Source organism: Orcinus orca, chromosome X (assembly GCF_937001465.1).
Source record: "Orcinus orca chromosome X, mOrcOrc1.1, whole genome shotgun sequence".
Taxonomy (NCBI): domain Eukaryota; kingdom Metazoa; phylum Chordata; class Mammalia; order Artiodactyla; family Delphinidae; genus Orcinus; species Orcinus orca.
Window position 1 is genome coordinate 49,666,316 of NC_064580.1, and position 23,852 is coordinate 49,690,167.

At 37.4% G+C, this 23,852-nt stretch overlaps 1 protein-coding gene across 3 annotated transcripts in view; it reads left to right on the plus strand.

Annotated features, from left to right (window-relative positions):
• The window catches only part of KLF8 (KLF transcription factor 8), a 71,622-nt gene that overhangs the window by 20,495 nt on the left and 27,275 nt on the right, over positions 1–23,852 (plus strand). For 2 of the 3 annotated variants that reach the window (XM_049704629.1, XM_049704627.1), the window contains exons 2-4: positions 15,051–15,615; positions 18,391–18,496; positions 19,120–19,259. In XM_049704629.1, coding sequence (XP_049560586.1) covers positions 15,051–15,615; positions 18,391–18,496; positions 19,120–19,259 — 811 coding nt within the window. The remainder of the gene's footprint in view (positions 1–15,050; positions 15,616–18,390; positions 18,497–19,119; positions 19,260–23,852) is intronic. The other variant, XM_049704628.1, reaches the window with a different exon arrangement.

Consider the following 23,852-nt stretch of genomic DNA (forward strand, 5'->3'; position numbering starts at 1 on the left):
CAATGTCTTATTTACCTTACTTGTAGCTGTTGCCATTTAGGAACTATTAGCACGTCAAAAGTTGCTAATTATTGCAAAACTTCTGCTGGTTGCTGGTGCTTTGTTGTAGTAAATACTAAGAGGAAGCTGAGTATAAGTGTTAGATAAAAATCGATTAAACTTGTAATAAAAAAATTCAGTGAAATGTTGTCAAGCATGCATAGCTATCTCATTTTGAAATCTCAGTACACCTAAATACAATTCGAAAAATGTTTTTCCATGTGTTAAGTAGAGTAAGGTTCCAAAATTTGAGGTCACTTTGAAATTAGTGCAATGTATAGAAAATTCTGGATAGTAGATAATCTAAGCATTTTTTGTTTTGTTTGTTTCTTGCCATTTCCAAGATATCTTGTTTTTAGTAAAGCTAGGGTACTTGTGGTACATGACCAGAAAACACTAACCATGTCCCAGGCCCAGAGCTTGTGTTCTATAACAGTACAATGCTGGCAACATCTTAGTGGGCAGAAGCCTCCTAGTTTGGTTCATTACATGATTTGTTTATGTCATGAGGTAGGATTGGTGGATGGATGTCTAGCTCAGTACACACATCCTGCTCTCACTTCTTTGAATTCCTACATCACCATACCATATAATGAATGAGTACTTGCTTGTCACCTGCCCTTTGTTTATGGTTTCTGATTATTTCCCAGAAGTAGGATTTCTTGGAAAAAATGTATGAGCATATTTAAGGTTCATATTGTATCATACATATCTTCCCCCCTCCAACTTAATATTGTTAACATTTTGGCACATATTTTCACATAGTTGAATATATTCTCTCTCTTTCTCTGCCTCTCTCTCTGTGATTCTCTCCCTCTCTCTCTCTCTTTCTCACTTATTACCTTTGAAAGTAACTTGCATCAAGAAACTTCAAGCCTAAATAATTCATCATGCATCACTTACAAATAATGACATTCTCCTACATAATTACATCAATACTAATATACCCAGGAAAATTAACAATGTTTCTATAATATTACATAAATGGGTCATTCATTTCTCAATGGTTCTCAGTGACACATTTTCCCATACCATTCTTTCTTTCTGGAATGTGTTTCATTCAGCCTGTTTAATTTACCAAATCCCACACTTTCTGTAGGACCCAAATCCTAATTTCATCTCTTCCATAAAAAACTTTCATTGATAACCCCAACTCTCACTAATCTCTAGTGCCCTGAACTCCTGGAATGCTAAATTATCTGTATCAGTCACTCATGTGGCTCTGCTTATTACTTGTTTTCTAATTGTCAAGAGCTTCATGTAAATATCTCATCTACACAGTGATATTCTTTGTCTCCCAAACTTCAGTTACTTGTGTACCACTTTCACAATTTCTGCCATATCCTTATCATCAATATTATTTACTTACTTAAAAAATTAGATCAGTAAAAATAAATACATACCTATATTAGTTTTGTCCTAAGCAGTCTGGAGAATTTTGGGTTTGATGTGGGGTATTAGTTTCCTAGGGCTGCCACAACAAATTACTGCAAATTGGGTGGCTAAAAACAACAGAAATTTACAGTTCTAGAGGCCAGAGGTTCAAAATCAAGGTGTTTTGAGTGCCTCAAACCATCCCAAGGCTCTAGGGAAGAATCCGTTCCTTGCCTTTTACACCTTCTGGTGGATGCAGATGTTCTTTGACTTGTGGCCTCAGCACTCCAATGTCTGCATGCTTCTTCATATTGATTTCTTATCTGAGTTTCTATGTGTGTCTCCTCTGTGTGTCTTTTTTTTTTTTACATCTTTATTGGAGTATAATTGCTTTACAATGGTGTGTTAGTTTCTGCTTTATAACAAAGTGAATCAGTTATACATATACATATGTTCCCATATCTCTTCCCTCTTGCGTCTTGCTCCCTCCCACCCTCCCTATCCCACCCCTCTAGGTGGTCACAAAGCACTGAGCTGATCTCCCTGTGCTATGCGGCTGCTTCCCACTAGCTATCTATTTTACGTTTGGTAGTGTATATATGTCCATGCCACTCTCTCACTTTGTCACAGCTTACCCTTCCCCCTCCCCATATCCTCAAGTCCATTCTCTAGTAGGTCTGTGTCTTTATTCCTATCTTACCCCTAGGTTCTTCATGACAATTTTTTTCCTTAAATTCCACATATATGTTTTAGCATATGGTATTCGTCTTTCACTTTCTGACTTACTTCACTCTGTATGACAGACTCTAGGTCCATCCACCTCATTACAAATAGCTCAATTTCGTTTCTTTTTATGGCTGAGTAATATTCCATTGTATATATGTGCCACATCTTCTTTATCCATTCATCTGATGATGGACACTTAGGTTGTTTCCATCTCCTGGCTATTGTAAATAGAGCTGCAATGAACATTTTGGTACATGACTCTTTTTGAATTATGGTTTTCTCAGGGTATATGCCCAGTAGTGGGATTGCTGGGTCATATGGTAGTTCTATTTGTAGTTGTGTGTCTTTTATAAGGATATTTGTTATTGAATTTAGAGCCTTCCCAAATAATCCAGGAGAATCCCCTAATCTGGGGATTAGGACATGAACATATCTTTTGGGGGAACACCATTCAGCCCACTACAATTTGTTATGTATATACTTTTTCTAATATGTAATAAATAAATATATAACTATTTAAATAAAATAATTTATCTATGCACCAACCAAAAACAATCTTAGATGCTCTGAGGAAGAAAAAATGTTTCATCTTATTATCAAATACCTAATACACATATGCATACATGCATACATATGTATATACCTACATATATGCATTTCTGACCTCATTTTGCCTGGATGTAGCTGCTACTATGCTTGATACTTTTTCCCAGTCCCTTAGGATTGCCTACTTCATTAGTTTGTACAAATTGATTAATTCTTTTGTCTTATAGTGCTTCATTTCCTGATGCTATTGTGATGGTGGGAAGTAAAATTTGAATTCCCTCTAGGTTTAGATGAGGTCTAACTTTCTAATAATATCCAACTCCATCCACCTCTCCTTTCTCTAATACCCAAACACATGATGTCCTTATTGGAGAAGGACTGGAGATTCAGAGGGTTAAAGTGACTTTTTATTTAAACAATGAATGTGCACATATATGTGTATATGTGCATACATGTGTACCTGGGCATGAAAATGATTAGTCTAAACCCAGAGCAAAGCTAGAAGAGACCTGTATACAAGAGCAGCTTTCCTCTTTCTGTTTGGGACGAGCCTGAGCTTTATCTTTTTTTTTTTTTTTTTTTTTTTTGGCTGCGTTGGGTCTTCGTTGCTGTGTGCAGGCTTTTCTCGGCAAGTGGGGGCTACTCTTCGTTGCGGAGCATGGGCTTCTCATTGCGGTGGCTTCTCTTGTTGTGGAGCATGGGCACTAGGCGCATGGGCTTCAGTAGTTGTGGCACGTGGGCTCAGTAGTTGTGTCTTGCGGGCTCTAGAGCACAAGCTTAGTAGTTGTGGCACACGGGCTTAGTTGCTCCGTGGCATGTGGAATCTTCCTGGACCAGGGCTCAAACCTGTGTCCCCTACCTTGGCAGGCGGATTCTTAACCACTGTGCCACCAGGGAAGCCCTCTGAGCTTTATCTTATTACCATCACAATACTCCTTCCTCTCCTTTCCACCTGCTGTGCTGTCTGGAGTATTTTATTCTTTCATTTTCTTTCTAGCCTTGCCTTCCCACTTTCAAGCTCTAAATCAGAGCTGTTTTAAGCAATGGATTTCCCTGACCCTCCACCTCCCAAGGCCTTTCTACCTATCTTCATCAAATGCTCAAGAGCTTAGGTAATTGTGAAATTAACCACCTTTTCTCTGGGTTTCTTTCTAGAATTGAAGGCAGTAGGTGCCTTTATCCAACCTCTGTGGTGATATATCAATAAATAACTCTTTTTTGTCAACTCAAATTGCCTTAAAGTCTGATTAGAATTCTGGACAATTGAGAGGAAGGACTGTGGAAATTAAAACTTCTCTGCAAATTACCCCCAAGTTTCTGTATTTTTCCCATACCTAAGCTCCTTCATATACTCAGAAATCTTTGAAAGCTGCAGCCTGAAGTTTTAAAATATCTAATGGGTAAAGTATTCTCTTTCTTTGAAGAGGGAGAGAGAGTTCTGTACTGACTGATGACAGAACACTTGAAACCTGAAGTCATCACACAATACTGAAAATTAAAAGAGTTGATTTAAAGAGAAAAATCTGATGACACAGCTTTAGATCAATCCTCAGATGAGCTTTCAAAGCTGTGGTAATTGTATTCAATGAAAAGTGGAATGGGGAGCCATGGTGAGCCATCTTAGTGAGAATTCTTAAAAATCTCTGAAAGTCTAGGGCTGAAGACATACTCACTTCTTATGTTATACCTTTTTCAGAACCTTCAAGTATAGTATGCTATGTAAAAGGAGAAGGTAAATCAGATAGTCTATGTTTTTCTTTAACCGTAAGGATAGCTATATTCAAAATATGAAAGAATTCAGACAGTATATTGAAATTCTTATTAAAATTACTTTGACCGTATTAAAAGAGAAATCTCAGTGCACACAAAAATCATTCACTATAGTAATATAGATATGGAATGCTTATCCTATTATGTTTTCATGTCACAAAGCAAGAAATGGTAAGGTAAACCTTGAGAGCCGCTTTCAAGCACAGTCTGTTCTCTTGAGGGAGCCTACATGCAGAATACAGTATTCACAAGCTGGAGAATCCTTGCTACAGGCTGGATTCACTTAGGCATAACAGGTACACTTGAAAGTGATATGGACAGAAGGAAATATGTGATGATATGCTTTGAGGAAGTTACCATTAAAACAATACAACCCAAACAACTGGTCTTCCAACATTTCTTTTAAAGTCATGTGGACCTAGAGTCTGTCATACAGAGTGAAGTAAGTCAGAAAGAGAAAAACAAATACTGTATGCTAACACATATATATGGAATCTAAGAAAAAAAAAAGGTCATGAAGAACCTAGGGGTAAGACAGGAATAAAGACACAGACCTACTAGAGAATGGACTTGAGGATATGGGGAGGGGGAAGAGTAAGCTGTGACAAAGTGAGAGAGTGGCATGGACATATATACACTACCAAACGTAAAATAGATAGCTAGTGGAAAGCAGCCGCATAGCACAGGGAGATCAGCTCAGTGCTTTGTGACCACCTAGAGGGGTGGGATAGGGCAGGTGGGAGGGAGCAAGACGCAAGAGGGAAGAGATATGGGAACATATATATACGAATAACTGATTCACTTTGTTATAAAGCAGAAACTAACATACCATTGTAAAGCAATTGTACTCCAATAAAGATGTTTAAAAAAATATAAAGTCCTGTGATGATGGCAGAAGAAGAGTAATGACTGAAGCCCTATTGTGGACAGGGTTTTTGTTAGACCACAGGGCAGACTTGGTCTACAGAAGGACAACTCATGATGGTTTGCTGAAGCAAGACCCTGCAACATCTTATCTCGTCAAGGCAATAAGAATAGCCTATATGTTCTTCAAGTTCTATACATTCATCAGTCAGTTTCCATTTTGGATTTTCCTGAATAATATGTTTGTCAATATAATGAATAACTGTGGACTGAGTACTAGCTAATCACAAGGCCTTGAACCCATGACATTATTCCGGGCAGCACTCAAGGTCTAGGAGATGGCCTCTATTTAGCAAAAGATAGTGAGGTTGCCAAAGTAATCTCCATTTTATATTTAACATTCAGAACTTCAGCTTCCTTAGGTTTCTGGGACTAAAGCCGAGAGTCCAGAAAGTCCCTGAAAATTTAACTAGATCTTTCCTTAATGTATACTGGCAGACTGTTTATTTCTATATCTGCACCCACAGTCTATATACTTCTAGAAAAACAATATTATACCTAACCTCTTCTTTTGTTTTTGTTTTTTGTTTTGTTTTGTTTTTTTGGCCATGCCCCACTGCTTGCTGGATCTTAGTTCCCTGACCAGGGATTGAAGCCAGGCCACAGCAGTGAAAGCCCCAAGTCCTAAACACTGGACCACCAGGGAATTCCCAACCGAACCTCTTCTTATGCTTTCTGTTGTAACTCTATTTCTCAGTGTTATCAGGATAATCTCTGTTATCCCAGATATTCCTGGGAGTCTGCCTCTTTAATCTGGGAAGGGAGCTAGTTAGGTGAAGGGACAAGTAGGAAATATGGGAAAAATAGGAGCTTAAGTTTATATGAGGGATTCAGAGGAGAAGGAATTTTTAAGCTCAGCACAGCCATTCTTGACAACTTCTCCACATCCTCCCCCTCCCCACCAACAGAAGTCTACTGCTCACCTTACCTGGATGGAGTGAATCCACCCATGAAGGATGGATTACATTAGAAGTATGTCAAACAGTGGGACAAATCACAGAAGACATGTCTTAGAGGGGCAGATTGAAGCAATATGTGGACCACAAACAAGGCGTGAGTTGGGATGAGGTCTTGTAAATCGAGAAACCAAAAATATCATAGCATAGCAGAGGGAGAAAGCAGATGGCTGTCTTGCTAAATTCTGTGAGTAAAACGTGGATACTTCTTGGTGCGTTTATTCATGCTCAGCATGCTCTAAGGGTATTTTAAAGAAAGTCAGAACAAGAGAACACTGCCTATTCTTGCCCGTCATCATTCTCTGAGTTTAGGCCCACATTATCTTTCATCTAAAATTTTTAAATCATAACCATAATACCACTCGATAATGATATTGTGGATAATGATATTATGGATTAAGTACTTTAAAAATTACCAATAATTCTTTAATATCATCCAATATGCAGTTAATATTCAAATTTATCCAATTGTCTCATAAATGTCTTACCAAGATTTTTCCTTATGCTTCCATTTTGACCTCTTTAAATCCTGTCTTATTCCTTCTTTAATCTATCCTTCATTAAGGAGCTAGTTAAATATCACAGAAATAGCTCTGCCCATGTCACTCCCCTCCTCAAAACAATTATCTTTTATCTCACCCAGCCTTTCCTTGAAATTCACTTTCCCTCATATTCCAAAAATAAAGCATAGTCATATTTTGTGTAAGGGCTGCATTCCTGAAAATCTCTCATAATTCAGAACTCCTACAGCTCAGTATGATCCTGATAGAGAATGGAGTCTTGCTTGTTTACTGGCTAAGTAGCACCACTATCTCCAAAGCCATCTTCAAGGTCCAGATATTGCTTGGCAAGGGCAGTAAACAGTCCACAATATCCTTGACCTTTTTTTTATTAATTGAAGTATAGTTGACTTACAATATTATATTAGTTTCAGGTGTACAGCATAGTGATTCAGCATTTTTACATATTATACTCCATTAGAAGTTATTACAAAATAATAGCTATAATTCCCTGTGCTATACAATATATCCTCGTTGCTTATCTATTTTATACATAGTAGTTTTTATCTCTTAATCCCCTACCCCTAATTTGTCTACTCCCCTTTGGTAGCCACTAGTTTTTTTTCTATATCTGTAAATCTGTTTCTGTTTTGCATATACATTTGATAGTATTATTATTATTTTTTTTGGCTGTGTCATGCAGCATGCAAGATCTTATTTCCCCGACCAGCGATTGAACCTGCAGTGAAAGTGCTGGGTACTAACCACCGGACAACCAGGGAATTCCCTGTATTATATATTAGATTCCTTATATAAGTGATATCATACAGTATCTTTCTGTCTGACTTATTTCACTAAGCATAATATTCTCCAGGACCATCCAAGTTGTTGCAAAAGGCAGAATTTCATTTTTTATGGCTGAGTAATATTCCATTGTGTGTATATGTGTGTGTATGTATGTGTATATATATATATGTATGTATATGTATACCACATCTTCTTTATCTATTCGTCTATTGATGCACATGGGTTGCTTCCATATTTGACTGTTATGAATAGTGCTGCTGTGAACATTGGGGTGCATGTATCTTTTTGAATTAGTGTTTTTTTGGTTGTTGTTGTTGTTTTTCCTGATGCATATCCAGGAGTGGAATTGCTGGAGCATATGATAGTTGTATTTTTAACTTTTTGAGGAATCTCCATACTGTTTTCCATAGTGGCTACACCAGTTGATATTCCCAACAGTGCAGAAGGGTTCCTTTTACTCCACATCCTCTCCAACATTTGTTATTTGTAGACTTTTTGATGATAGCCATTCTGACAGGTGTGAGGTGATATCTCTTTGTTGTTTTGATCTGCATTTCTCTGAAAATTAACAATGTTGAACATCTCTTCATATGCTTGTTGGCCATCTGTATGTCTTCTTTGGACAATGTCTATTCGTCTTCTACCCAATTTTTTTTAATTTTTAAATTTTATTTTATTTATTTTTTTACACAGCAGGTTCTTATTAGTTATCCATTTCATACACATCAGTGAATACATGTCAATCCCAATCTCCCAATTCATCACAGCACCACCACCCCACCCGCCGATTTCCCCCCTTGGTGTCCATACATTTGTCCTCTACATCTGTGTCTCAATTTCTGCCCTGCAACACGGTTCATCTGTACCATTTTTTCTAGGTTCCACATATATGTGTTAATATACGATATCTGTTTTGCTCTTTCTGACTTACTTCACTCTGTATGACAGTCTCTAGATTCATCCATGTCTCTACAAATGACCCAATTTCTTTCCTTTATATGGCTGAGTAATATTCCATTGTATATATGTACCACAACTTCTTTATCCATTCATCTGTCGATGGGCATTTAGGTTGCTTCCATGACCTGCCTATTGTAAATAGTGCTGCAATGAACATTGGGGTTCATGTGTGTTTTTGAATTATGGTTTTCTCAGGGTATATGTCCAGTACTGGGATTGCTGGGTGATATGGTAATTCTATTTTTAGTTTTTTAAGGAACCTCCATACTGTTCTCCATAGTGGCTGTATCAATTTACATTCCTACCAACAGTGCAAGAGGGTTCCCTTTTCTCCACACCCTCTCCAGCATTTGTTGTTTGTAGATTTTCTCATGATGCCCATTCTAACTGGTGTGAGGTGATACCTCATTGTAGTTTTGATTTGCATTTCTCTAATAATTAGTGATGTTGAGCAGCTTGTCATGTGCTTCTTGGCCATCTGTATGTCTTCTTTGGAGAAATGTCTATTTAGGTATTCTGCCCATTTTTGGATTGGGTTCTCTGTTTTTCTTAATATTGAGCTGCATGAGCTGTTCATATATTTTGGAGGTTAATCCTTTTTCTGTTGATTCATTGGTAAATATTTTCTCCCATTCTGAGGGTTGTCTTTTCATCTTGTTTGTAGTTTCCTTTGCTTTGTAACAGATTTTAAGTTTCATTAGGTCCCATCTGTTTATGTTTGGTTTTATTTCCATTACTCTAGGACATAGATCAAAAAAGATCTTGCTGTGATTTATGTCAAAGACTTTTTTTCCTGTGTTTTTCTCTAAGAGTTTTATAGTGTCCGGTCTTACATTTAGGTCTGTAATCCATTTTGAGTTAATTTTTGTGTATGGTGTTAGGGAGTGTTCTAATTTCATTCTTTTACATGTAGCTGTACAGTTTTCCTAGCATCACTTATTGAAGAGACTGTCTTTTCTCCATTGTGTATCTTTAACTCCTTTGTCATAGATTAGTTGACTATAGGTGCATGGGTTTATCTCTGGGCTTTCTATCCTGTTCCATTGATCTATGTTTCTGGTTTTTTGCCAGTACCATATTGTCTTGATTACTGTAGCTTTGTAGTATAGGCCGAAGTCAGGGAGTCTGATTCCTCCAGCTCCGTTTTTTTTCCCTCAAGACTTCTTTGGCTATTTGGGGTCTATTGTGTCTCCATAAATATTTTAAGTTTTTTTTGTTCTAATTCTCTAAAAAATGCCATTGGTAATTTGATAGGGATTGCATGGAATCTATAGATTGCTGTGGGTAGTATAATCATTTTCACAATATTGATTCTTCCAATCCAAGAACATTGTATATCACTCCGTCTCTTTGTATCATCTTTAATTTCTTTCATCAGTGTCATAATTTTCTGCATGCAGGTCTTTTTTCTTCCTAGGTAGGTTTATTCTTAGGTATTTTATTCTTTTTGTTGCAATGGTAAATGGGAGTGTTTCCTTAATTTCTCTTTCAGATTTTTCACCATTAATGTATAGCAATGCAAGAGACTTCTGTTCATTAATTTTGTATCCTGAAACTTTACCAAATTCATTGATTACTTCTATTAGTTTTCTGGTGGCATCTTTAGGATTCTGTATGTATAGTATGTCATCTACAAAGAGTGACAGTTTTACTTCTTCTTTTCCAATTTGTATTTCTTTTTCTTCTCTGATTGCCATGGCTAGGACTTCCAAAACTATGTTGAATAATAGTGGTGAGAGTGGACATCCTTGTCTTATTCCTGAGCTTAGGGGAAATGCTTTCAGGTTTTCACCATTGAGAATGAACTTTGCTGTGGGTTTGTTGTATATGGCCTTTATTTGTAGAGGTAATTTCCCTCTATGCCCACTTTCTGGAGAGTTTTTACCATAAATGGGTGTTGAATTTTGTCAAAAGCTTTTTCTGCAATTATTGAGATAATCATATGGTTTTTCTTCTTCAGTTTGTTAATATGGTGTATCACATTGATTGATTTGTGTATATTGAAGAATCCTTGCATACCAGGGATAAATCTCACTTGATCATGGTGTATCATCCTTTTAATGTGCTGTTGGATTCTGTTTACTAGTATTTTGTTGAGGATATTTGCATGTACATTCATCAGTGATATTGGTCTGTAATTTTCTTTTTTTGTAGTATCTTTGTCTGGTTTTGGTATCAGGGTGATGGTGGCTTCATAGAATCAGTTTGGGAGTTTTCCTTCCTCTGCAATTTTTTGGATGAGTTTGAGAAGGAAGGGTGTTAGGCCTCCTCTAAGTGTTTGATAGAATTCACCTGTGAAGCCATCTGGTCCTGGAGTTTTATATTTTGGAAGATTTTTAATCACAGGTTCAATTTCATTACTTGTCATTGGTCTATTCATATTTTCTATTTCTTCCTGGTTCAGTCTTGGAAGGTTATACCTTTCTAAGAATTTGTCCATTTCTTCCTGGTTGTCCATTTTATTAGCATAGATTTACTTGTAGTAGTCTCTTAGGATGCTTTGTATCTCTGTGGTGTCTGTTGTAACTTCTATTTTCATTTCTAATTTTATTGATTTAAAGCCTCTTCCTCTTTTTCTTGATGAGTCTGACTAATGGTTTATCAATTGGTTTATCTTCTCAAAGAACCAGCTTTTAGTTTTATTGATCTTTGATATTGTTTTCTTTGTTTCTATTTCATTTATTTCTCTCTGATCCTTAGGATTTCTTTCCTTCTGCTAACTTTGGGTTTTGTTTGTTCTTCTTTCTCTAGTTCCTTTAGGTTTAAGTTTAGGTTGTTTATTTGAGATTTTTCTTGTTTCTTGAGGTAGGCTTGTATTGCTATAATCTTCCCTCTTAGAACTGTTTTTTCTGCATCCCATAGGTTTTGGATAGTCGTGCTTGTGTTGCCAGTTGTCTCTAGGTATTTTTTGATTTCCTCTTTGATTTATTCAGTGATCTCTTGGTTATTTAGTAACATATTGTTTAGACTCCATGTGTTTGTGTTTTTTATGTTTTTTTCCCCTGTAACTGATTTCTAATCTCATAGCGTTGTGGTTAGAACAGATGCTTGATATGATTTCAATTTTCTTAAATTTACTGTGGTTTCATTTGTAACCCAAGATGTGATATATCCTGGAGAATGTTCTGTGTGCACTTGAGAAGAAAATGTAATCTGCTGTTTTTGGATGGAATGTCCTATTAATATCAACTAAATCTAGTGGGTCTATGTGTCATTTAAATCTCATGTTTCCTTATTAATTTTCTGTTTGGGTGATCTGTCCATTGGTGTTAGTTAGGTGTTAAAGTCACCCATTATTATTGTGTTATTGTTGATTTCCTCTTTTATAGCTGTTAGCAGTTGCCTTACGTATTGATGTGCTCCTATATTGGGTGCATATATATTTATATTTGTTATATTTTCTTGGATTGCTCCCTTGATGATTATGTAGTGTCCTTCTTTTTCTCTTGTAACATTCTTTACTTTAAAGTCTATTTTGTCTGATATGAGAATTGCTTCCAGGTTTCTGTTGATATTTACATGGAATATCTTTTTCCATCCCCTCACTTTCAGTCTGTATGTGTCGCTCGGTCTGAAGTGGGTCTCTGGTAGACAGTATATATATGGGTCTTGCTTTTGTAACCATTCAATGAGCCTGTGTCTTTTGGTTGGAGCATTTAATCCATTCACGTTTAAGGTAATTATTGATATGTATGTTCCTATTACCATTTTCTTAATTGTTTTGGGTTTGTTTTTATAGATCCTTTTCTTCTCTTGTCTTTCCCACTTAGAGAAGTTCCTTTAACATTTGCTGTAGAGATAGTTTGGTGGTGCTGAATTCTCTTAGTTTTTGCTTGTCTGTAAAGCTTTTGATTTCTCCATCAAATCTGAATGAGGTCCTTGCCAGGTAGAGTAATCTTGGTTGTACTTTCTTCCCTTTCATCACTTTAAATATGTCATGCCATTCCCTCTGGCTTGGAGAGTTTCCTCTGAGAAATCAGCTGCTAACCTTATGGGAATTCCCTTGTATGTTAACCTTATGGGAGTTCCCTTGTATGTTATTTGTCATTTTTCCCTTTCTGCTTTCAATAATTTTTCTTTGTCTTTAATTTTTGCCAATTTGATTACTATGTGTCTCAGCTTGTTTCTCCTTGGGTTTATCCTGTATGGGACTCTGTGCACTTCCTGGACTTGTGTGCCTATTTCCTTCCCACATTAGGGAACTTTTCGACTATAATCTCTTCAAATATTTTCTCAGTTCCTTCTCTGTCTCTTCTCCTTCTGGGATCCTTATAATGCAAATGTTGTTGCATTTTATATTGTCCCAGAGGTCTCTTAGGCTGTCTTCATTTATTTTCATTCTTTTTTCTTTATTCTGTTCCTCAGCAGTGAATTCCACCATTCTCTCTTCCACATCAATTATCCGTTCTTCTGCCTCAGTTATCCTGCTATTGATTCCTTCTAGTGTATTTTTCATTTCAGTTATTGCATTTTTCATCTCTGTTTGTTCTTTAATTCTTCTAGTTCTTTGTTAAACATTTCTTGCATCTTGTCTATCTTTGCCTCCATTCTTTTTCCACAGTCCTGGATCATCTTCTCTATCATTATTCTGAATTCTTTTTCTGGAAGGTTGCCTATCTCTACTTCATTGAGTTGTTTTTCTGGGGTTTTATATTGTTTCTTCATCTGGTACATAGTCCTCTGCCTTTTCATTTTGTCTATCTTTCTGTGAATGTGGGTTTTGTTCCACGGGCTGTAGGACTGTAGTTCTTTTTGCTTCCACTGTCTGCTCTCTGGTGGGTGAGGCTATCTAAGAGGCTTGTGCAAATTTCCTGATGGAAGGGACTGATGGTGGGTAGAGCTGGCTGTTGCTCTGGTAGGCAGAGCTCAGTAAAACGTTATTGTACTTGTCTGATGATGGGTGGGGCTAGATTCCCTCCCTGTTGGTTGTTTGGCCTGAGGCAACCAAACACTGGAGCCTACCCGGACTCTTTGTTGGGGCTAATGGCGGACCCTGTGAGGGCTCACACCAAGGAGTATTTCCCAGAACTTCTGCTGCCAGTGTCCTTGTCCTCACGGTGAGACACAGCCACCCCCTGCCTCTAGCACTAGCAGGCAGGTCTGGTTCTCTCTCCCATGGCATCACTGCTCCCTTTTTTGGGTCACAATGCACACACCACCCTGTGTGTGCCCTCCAAGAGTGGAGTCTCTCTTTCCCCCAGTCCTGTCAAAGTTCTGCAATCAAATCCCACTAGCCTTCAAAGTCTGATTCTCTAGGAAGTCCTCCTCCTCTTGCCAGACCCCCAGGTTGGGAAGCCTGACATGGGCTCAGAACCTCCATTCCAGTGGGTGGACTTCTGTGGTATAAATGTTCTCTGGTTTGTTAGTCACCTATCAAGCAACTATTGGATTTGATTTTATTGTGATTGTGCCCCTCCTACTGTCTCACCGGGACTTCTCCTTTGTCTTTGGATGTGGGGTATCTTTTTTGGTGAGTTCCAATGTCTTCCTGTTGGTGATTGTTCCCATCTACCCATTTTTTAATTGGGGATATCCTTGATCTTTGAATTCATTCAACTCAGAAAAATTGTTATTAGGTTGAGGTTTTATGTTATTTTATATATTACCTATAAAGTGATCATTTAATTAGTATTTATTTTTTGGCCACACTGCATGTGGTATCTTAGTTCCCCGACCAGGAATCAAACCTGTGCCCCCTGCATTGGAAGCACAGAGTCTTAACCACTGGACCACCAGGGAAGTCCCTTAATTGGTATTTTTAAATTTAAAAGTTGCACAGATATATTTTGCATTTAATAAAACTGACTGTACTGCATCATTACTACCTAAGCATATTGTCTGTTGGTATGTCTCTGTAGATGGAAATTTTTTTTTACCCTTTCTCTTCTTACAGAACTTCTATTAATTCTCTAAGACTCATCTGAAATATCACTTCCTCCTTGAAACCTTCCCTGATCTTCTAGACAGAATGAATCATTCCTTTTTCTTTTTCTAAAATACCTTGCTTGCATATCTACTGCATCACTTATTATGGTATGACTTATAAGCTACTCATATTATTCTATCATTGTAGTTGGTATGTTAGTATGTACTTCGTGGATATACCTTATTCATTTGTGCCCTCACTGGGCTTGACACAGTACTAATAGTGGATACTCAGGTGTGTTGATTCTAATTAATCTTGCAGAATTATTGTAAAGTTTAAATGAAATAATTTGTATTAATTGCCTTATACAGTGCCTGATGCTGGTACTCAATAAAGTTTCCCTCTTTTTTCCTCTTTACTCTTGTTTTACTTTTTCCTCTTGCCTAATTTTTCTCAACTCCCTGTATATTCTGTCCATGACAACAGAATAGAGATTTCTTTCTTTCATTGCTCACATCTCTCTTCTTCAGAGTACTAACACTCACTGTTTGCACCTCTCATTTGTTTATGTATTTATTTTAGGTCACTGGCCCTGTTAAAATTAGAGATTCCCTTAAGGCAGCAGACAGAGGTAATATGACATCTCCACCACTCCTGGATGCCAACCCCATGGAGAACCCAGCACTGTTAAATGACATCAAGATTGAGCCCCCAGAAGAACTTCTGGCTAATGATTTCAACCTGCCCCAGGTGGAGCCAGTTGACCTCTCCTTTCACAAGCCAAAGTCTCCTCTTCAGCCTGCCAGTATGCTGCAAGCTCCAATACGTCCTCCCAAGCCACAGTCTGCTTCCCAGACACTTGTAGTATCCACTTCAACATCAGACACAGGCACTTCAGCAAACATCCCTACTGTTCTGACCCCAGGCTCTATCCTGGCCTCCTCTCAGGGCACTGGTGGTCAGCAGATCTTACATGTGATTCACAGCATCCCCTCAGTCAATCTGCCAAATAAGATGGGTAGCCTGAAGGCCATCCCAGTGATGGTGCAGTCACTGCCCATGGTGTATACTACTTTGCCTGCAGATGGGAGCCCTGCAGCCATTACAGTCCCACTCATTGGAGGAGATGGCAAAAATGCTGGATCAGGTGAGCATCAATCTGCCCCTTTGCTAGACTTTACCTTCCTTCATCTATTCCCTTTTTGAATATTGTATCTCCTATTTCTTTTCCAATTATTCTTGCATACAGCTTTAAGAGCAATTTTTCATAAATACTGTTTTTATCATGTCTCTTCAGCGCTTACAAATGTACAAAGAATATTTTTCATTTAGCCCATGTTTCTCAAACTGGGGTATACATATCTTTGAGTGAAATACTATGTATCTTTCTGGAACCTCTATATTATTTGACAGTAAGTAATTTAAAACATTTTATATTTTTAAAATATGATTTTATTAAAGAGAAAATATAATATTTGAATAATATTTTAAAACATGACCTTCAAAAATAGTTTTAAGCTACTAAAGCAACTACACTGGGACTTTCCAGGAGGATGTGTTTAGTCTTCTATGCCATTAAGAATGCTTTGTAGAAAAGTTGAGAATGTTTCTAGCCCTACATACATAGCCAGCCTTATCCCCCAGCCTCTCCCAGCACTGTACCTTTTCTCTTCCCTACAGGTAAAATAGTCTTCTTTGAAATTTTGCCATCTTTCCTGTGTTCCACCTCATTTAGCATCTATCACCTTCCACGTTATTTTTTACATGCTTGTATCACAAGTGTATGGGCATTCTTCCCAATTGAATTGTAAATTTCTCGAGGACAAGACTCCATCTTATTTTTCTTTGTACATCTCCAGAGAGGACAGTGGTAGATAATAGTTGTCTTGTAAAAAATGATGTGATGAACAAACTTGAAACTTTTTCCAGGAGAGAGTTCATATGCTGTAATCTTACCTTTTATTTATTTTTAAAATAAGTTCAGAATTCAGAAAGGTATGTTTATCTCCCTTTCACCACTATCCCCCAGCCACCCAGTTCCCCTCCTAGAGACATATCTAGTTTGTAATGGAGAATGATGGAAGAAAATTATATGGCTTCTTGAAGTGGTTCAAGATATTTACCTTCACCACATCTGTAGAATTACAAGCAGTTTTGGATGTTCAGCTTTAGGAAGGATGTTGGGAAATTGGAGTATAATCAGAGGAGAAAGATTAAGATGGTGAGAGGACTAAAACCCATGTCAGAAAGGAGATGATAAATGTTTAGCATGAATTAAAAAGACCAAAGGGCAGATATGCGGGTGGAAATGACTAGGAACCAGATTTCAGCTCAGTGTAAAAAAAAAACTTTCTAAGAGTTTTCTACCTTTGAAATTCAATGCCTTGTGATCTTTCCATCACTAAATGTAGGAGAATGACATACTAAGCATCAAGTTGCTGAGACTCCGCTGTGTTCTTTTGAATAAGAATGCCGTTATCGATTAGTGGTTAGTTGTGGTAATGATAAGTATTCATAACAATCTTGCTTTTGAGATCCCCTGAGGGGTTTATTTAAAATACAATTATAAATTTTCATATAGGGAGAGAGCCAAACAAAACAGGAGATGGGAAAATAAAATTCTTTGTGTGAGAATTTACTGATATCAAGGCAGTGGTAACACCAAGGGATGGTTTGATGGGCTTTGAATTCCCCCCCATCATAATATCCATCAGTCCATCAGAACCATTTTATTTTTTTGTTTGTTTTTTGTTTTTTTTGCGGTATGCGGGCCTCACTGTGGGATCTTCCCAGACCATGGCATGAACCCGCGTCCCCTGCATCAGCAGGCGGACTCTCAACCACTGCGCCACCAGGGAAGCCAAATCAGAACCATTTTAAATAAATGGAATAAATTGTAAAGTGTTCAACATAGTTTCAAGCTAAGACCATTAGCACAGTGGTCTCCAAATGGTATGCTTACACCTTGGTGGGGGGCAAAGGGGGTATTGCACAAAGTATTTGGAGCACAAAAAGAAAGCATCAAAACTTCTATTTGTATTGTCTCACCCTTTACATGATATTTTGTTTATTTTTCATAATGTACACAAAATTTTAGGATGCTAGTACATTTATATCATAAACACACACATACGCATGCAGAGACACAGACACAGATATATGCTTAAAACGTTTTAGTGAATGATACACAATGTATGGAGGTGACTGCTCTAGCCAAATACTCCCCGTCCCCAACTTTATTGCCACGCTTAAGTTTCTTCTATATAGAAATTTTGAAGCTTTCACTAGATCTAGATGTCTGACCATGTAACTGAGTTTTGTTAGGCGTCAGAAACACCATTGGTTGTCAATAAAGATTTAAGGGCTTCTGCCAACATAGGTGGAAGGGAAGGACATTAACATGTATCAAGCACCTGCTAGACATGCATTATGTGTCTCATCTCAATGACTCATTTCCATTAAGGAACACAAAAGCCAAAGGGGATGTTCTCACCTCTAGCATGAGCCTAGGCATTGATCTGAGGACAGCCAGGGAACTATTTAGAGTTTGATTCAACAAATACAAATTGAACCTGACTTTTCAACAGACACTGTCTTGGGTCCTCGAGATAGGGAGTTGAATCGTACCCAGACCTTATCCTAGGGAAACCCACTATCTTATCTTGCTCACTATCCTAGAGAAGCTCATTCTAGTGACAATGCTCCACACTACCCTTCCCTCAAAGAAATTTCTTTATCCCGCTCTGCTAAAATTTTAAATGCTCTTCTTTTCCTTCCATACAAATATACTTCTTCCATCTTTGCTTTTTCTTTATTTCTCTATCTTGCTGCTACTTTTCATTGTGGGCCAAACTGGGAATCCTGAAAATGATTAGAGGTTCATATATTTGTAGCCCACACTGCTCCTTTTCTTTGCTTTTAGTTAAAGTTGACCCCACCTCCATGTCTCCATTGGAGATCCCAAGTGACAGTGAGGAGAGTGCAATTGAGAGTGGATCCTCAGCCTTACAGGGTATTCAGGTACAAGAGTAAGTACTTTTATCTTTACTTCAGGTCTGTCTCCGTGTATATATGTGTGTGTCTGTGGTAAAAGTGGAACAAATTCTCAGACACAATAGTAAGAATTCGAGGACAACAAAATATAAGTAAACTGCCTTTTCAGCGAAGGTATGAGCTTGTATGCACACATGTGCATGGACATGGATGTTATGACACAGTAATGTTTTAATTGTAGATCATCAATTTTTACCCTTGGAAAATATACAAATTTCCTATAAAGTACAGTTGCATTCTGTTTGTCTCTGTAAGTTTAAAGCAACCTTATCATTGGCTTGTGTTTTAGCAACCATGTTGGATGAAAAATACATTTCTTTAAACCTAAGAATGAAGCTTATTAAAGTGAAATGCTCATATTGCTTGGGAACAGAAACCACCCAAAGAAACATTACCACCTTCTGGGACCTGCATTTACTGAGCAGAATGGCTTAGTTGAGGGAATTGCTTGAGCTATTTCAATTATTGGGGGGGGGGGCTGGTATTAAATTTGCATAAATTAAATGCATGTATGAGGTGATCCCATTATATGTAAGTCCATTTATTTAGCCTCCACTTTAAAATCACTATTTGGCCTTATCTCTCTTTCTTTGCTCAGGCCAGCAGCAATGAGCCAAATGCAGGGAGAAGAGTCCCTTGACTTGAAGAGAAGACGGATTCACCAGTGTGACTTTGCGGGATGCAGCAAAGTGTACACAAAAAGCTCTCACCTGAAAGCCCACCGAAGAATCCATACAGGTCTGCCCACCTCCACTCTACCCCCAACACACACACACACACACACACACACACACACACACACACACACACACACAGTCTCTGAGAGACAGGAAGAGAAGAAAGTCTGGAAACAAAGGTTGATCTAGTTATACTCATGGGCACAGGTTCCATTCATGGCTTTTACCCCTATGTCTTGTTTCTACTCTACGGTAGCTTTCATGAAACCAGCCTAAGAAAACACTAAACCTGGTGTCTTCTGAATAGTTATCATTCCCATTGAGCACCTGTAGGTCTTTCTAATTGGGAAGTCATAACATTTATAAGAAGATTAAGGCAGATAAGACTCCCTCCCTTGCTACCAGAGCCCTACAAGTTTTATTGAGTATTGAAAAGTACAGTGAAATTAAAGCAGGCTTTTGGAGCTCAGCATCATTTACCAACCTATAACATATCTTTGTTCTCATTAGAAATGAAAGGTGGACATTAGAAAGAATAAGTAAAGCAGACCTGGGGGCTGAGGGGGGTGCTGAGGGAGTGAGCAAATTGCCCCATCTGAAGGAGAACTATCACTCAACTCCAAATAAGTATTACCAAATCTCCCAAATTAAAACGAGTCATGATTGATTTTTTTTTTTTTGTGGTACGTGGGCCTCTCAATGTTGTGGTCTCTCCCATTGTGGAGCACAGGCTCCGGACGCGCAGGGTCAGCGGCCATGGCTCATGGGCCCAGCCGGTCCGTGACATGTGGGATCTTCCCGGACCGGGGCACGAACCCGCATCCCCTGCATCGGCAGGTGGACTCTCAACCACTGCGCCACCGGGGAAACCCAAGAATCATGATTTTTATGTGAAACATCCTAGATTTTGAATGTTGTCATGTAATTAAACAAATTTTATAACACCATAGATTCAAAGAAACCTGCCTATGGGCCAGAAATAGCTTTTTAGTCATCAGTTTGTACCCTCTCCTTGAAGACTTCTCACCCCCAATCATCTCCAGCTCAGAAGTGAGATTTGGACACCCTGGACTAGGAAGGGGGCCTCTTTTCTTGTAAACATATACTGTATTAGAGTTTGTATAGAACCCAACCTTGGTATGCAACCTGGGTATACTTTTTTTCTATTACTGGTATCCCACAGGTTCTTTGGAACTGAGACAGCTGAAGAAATGCCTGCTTTATTGCACTCTAAAGATTGGGGTTCATTGCGAGGGGTTCCAGAGAGTGATATCCTTGTCTCTGGTAGATATTCTCAGCAGAGAGCCATGAGGCTCTAGCTTATCTGGATACCACCTCTAGTATGCAATGCAGCCCTTCATCTCCTTTGAGCATACAATCATGCAAAGCAGAAAGTACAGATACAACAATTTCCATTTAACATACAGTTAAGCCCCAGTTTTTAATAACAGCATCACCCATTCACTCAGGCTCAAAATTAATGATTGATTCTTAACATTCTCTGTGCTCCCAGTTATGTGTTTCTAAACTTCTATTATTTCTTTCTTCAAATAGCTCATTTATTGAGGATGTAAACATAATAGCCAAGAGCATACACTGTGAAACTACACTGCCTGAATTTGACATCCCAGTCTATCACTCATTAGCTGAAAGTTACTTCACCTTTCTTTGCCTCAGTTTCCTTATCTGGGAATATTAATAGTTTAAACACTTAGAATACTGTCTGACATATAGTAAACTCTCAATATATGTGAGCTATTATTTGTATCCTTTCAATTCCAGTCTCACTTCCACACAGTTAGGCTTTTTGTCTTAATTTATTCTTTTTCTCCTCCAACTTTATAGTTGAAAATTAAAATTGTTCATATTCAAGATGTAAAAATGGGTGATTTGATATGTATACATTCTGAAATATTCACCACAAACAAACTGATTAACCCGTCCATCACCTCACAAAGTTACCTTGTGTGTGTGTGTGTGTGTGTGTCTCATGAGAACACCTAAGATACACCCTCTTAGCAAATTTCAAGTATACAATATTGTTAACTACAGTCACATTGTTGTACATTAGACTTCTAGGACTTATTTATCTTGCAGAACTGAAATTTGTACCCACCATTCCTCTTCCCGTTGGTAACCACTAGTTTATTCTCTATATCTGTGATTCTCTTTCTGTTTTGTTATATTTATTCATTTGTTTTCTTCTTTTAGATTCTACATGTAAGTGAAAACTTATACTTGTCTTTGTCTGACTTATTTCACTAAGCATAATACTGTCCAGGTCCATCCACTTTGTTTCAAATGGCAAGATTTTATTTTTTTATGGCTGAGTAATATTCCAGTGTGTGTGTGTGTGTGTGTGTGTGTGTGGTGTGTGTGTGTGTGTGTACCACATCTTTTTTTATTGACGTATAGTTGATTTACAATATTATATCATTCTCAGGTATAAAGCATAGTGATTTAGTATTTTTGCAGATTATACTCCATTATAAATTATTACAAGATAATGGCTATAATTTCCTGTGCTATACAATATATCCTTGTTGCTTATCTATTTTATAATAGTAGTTTATATCTCTTCATCTCATTCTCCTAATTTACCCCTTCCCCGCTTCCCTTTCTGCTTTGGTAACCACAAGTTTGTGTTCTACACGTGTGAGTCTGTTTCTATTTTGCATATACATTCATTTATATTATTTTTTAGATTCCACATGTAAGTGATATCATAAAATATGTCTTTCTCTGTTTGACTTATTTCACTAAACATAATACTCTTTAGGGCCGTCCAAGCTGCTGCAAATGGCAGAATTTCATTCTTTTTTATGCCTAGTAATATTTCATTGAGTATATATATACACTTCTCTATCCATTCTTCTGTTGATGGACACTTAGGTTGCTTCCATATTTTGGTTATTGTAAATAATGCTGCTATGAACGTTGGGGTGCTATTCCAACGTTGAAAATACTAGTCTTTTCAAACTAGCATTTTCATTTTCTTCAGATATATACCCAGAAGTGGAATTGCTTGGATCATATGGTAGTTCTATTTATGTTTTTTGAGAAACCTCCATATTGTTTTCCATAATGGTTACACCAATTTACATTCCCACCAAAAGTGTACTAGGGTTTCTTTTTCTCCACATTTTATCCAACATTTGTTATTTGTAGACATTTTGATATTAGCCATCCTGAAGGGTGTGAGGTGATACCTCTTTGTGGTTTTGATTTGCATTTCCCTGATGTTTAGTGATGTTGAGCATTTTTTTCATGTGCCTGTTGGCCATGTATATGTCTTTAGAAAAATGTGTCTGCAGGTCTTCTACCCATTTTTTCATTAGGTTCTTCTTTTTTTATATGAAGTTTTCATGAGATATATATATATATATATATATATATATATATATATGATTTTACACCTTATTGGACATACTGTTTGAAGATATTTTCTCCCATTCAGTAGGTTGCCTTTTCATTTTGTAGATGGTTTCCTTGGCTGTGCAAAAGCTGTTAAGTTTAATTAGGTCCCATCTATTTATTTTTGTTTTGTTTCCTTTGCCTGGGGAGACAGATCCAAAAAAAATATTGCTACAAATTATGTCAAAGAGTGTCCCCCATATGCTTTCTTCTAGACATTTTATGGTTTATGATATTAAATTTAGGTCTTTAATATATTTTGATTTTATTTTTATATGGTGTTAGAAAATGCTTTATTTCATTCTTTTATATGTAGCTGTCCAGTTTTCCCAGCACCACTTACTGAAGAGACTGTCTTTTCCTCATTGTACATTTTTGTGCCCTTTGTCATGGATTAATTGGCTATATGTATATGGATTAATTTCTGGGCTCTCTGTTCTGTTCCACTGATATATGTGTCTGTTTTTGTGCCAGTACCAATCTGTTTGGATTACTGTAGATTTGTAGTATAGTCTAAAGTCAGGGAGCATGACACTTTCAGTTTCGTTCTTTTTTTCTGATGATTGCTTTTGCTATTCAGGGTCTTTTGTGGTTCCATATAAATTTTAGGATTACTAGTTCTAGATCAGTGAAAAATGTCATGGGTATTTGGATAGGGATTACATTAAATCTGTAGATTGCTTTGGGTGGTATGGATATTTTAACAATATTAATTCTTCAAATCCAAGAACATGGAATATATTTCCATTTTTTGTATTATTTTCAAATTTCTTTATCAATGTTTTATAGTTTTAGAGTATAGGTCTTTCATCTCCTTGGTTAAGTTTATTCCTAGGTATTTTATTCTTTTTGATGTGATTGTAAATGGGATGGTTTCCTTAATTTACATTTCTTCTAGTTCATTATTAGTGTATAGAAAATCTACAGATTTCTGTATATTAATCTTGTATCCTGTAACTTTACTGAAATCATTTATCAGTTCTAATAGCTTTTTGTTATAAACCTCAGGTTTTCTATGTCATCTGCAAATAGTGACAGTTTTACTTCCTCCCTTCCAATTTGGATGCCTTTTACTTCTTTTTCTTGTTTAACTTCTCTAACATGAATTTCCAATACTATGTTGAGCAAAAGTGGCAATAATGGGCATCCTAGTCTTGTTCTTTGTATTAGAGCAGGGGTCCCCACCCCCGGGCCAATGACTGGTACTGGTCTGTGGCCTGTTAGGAACCAAACTGCACAG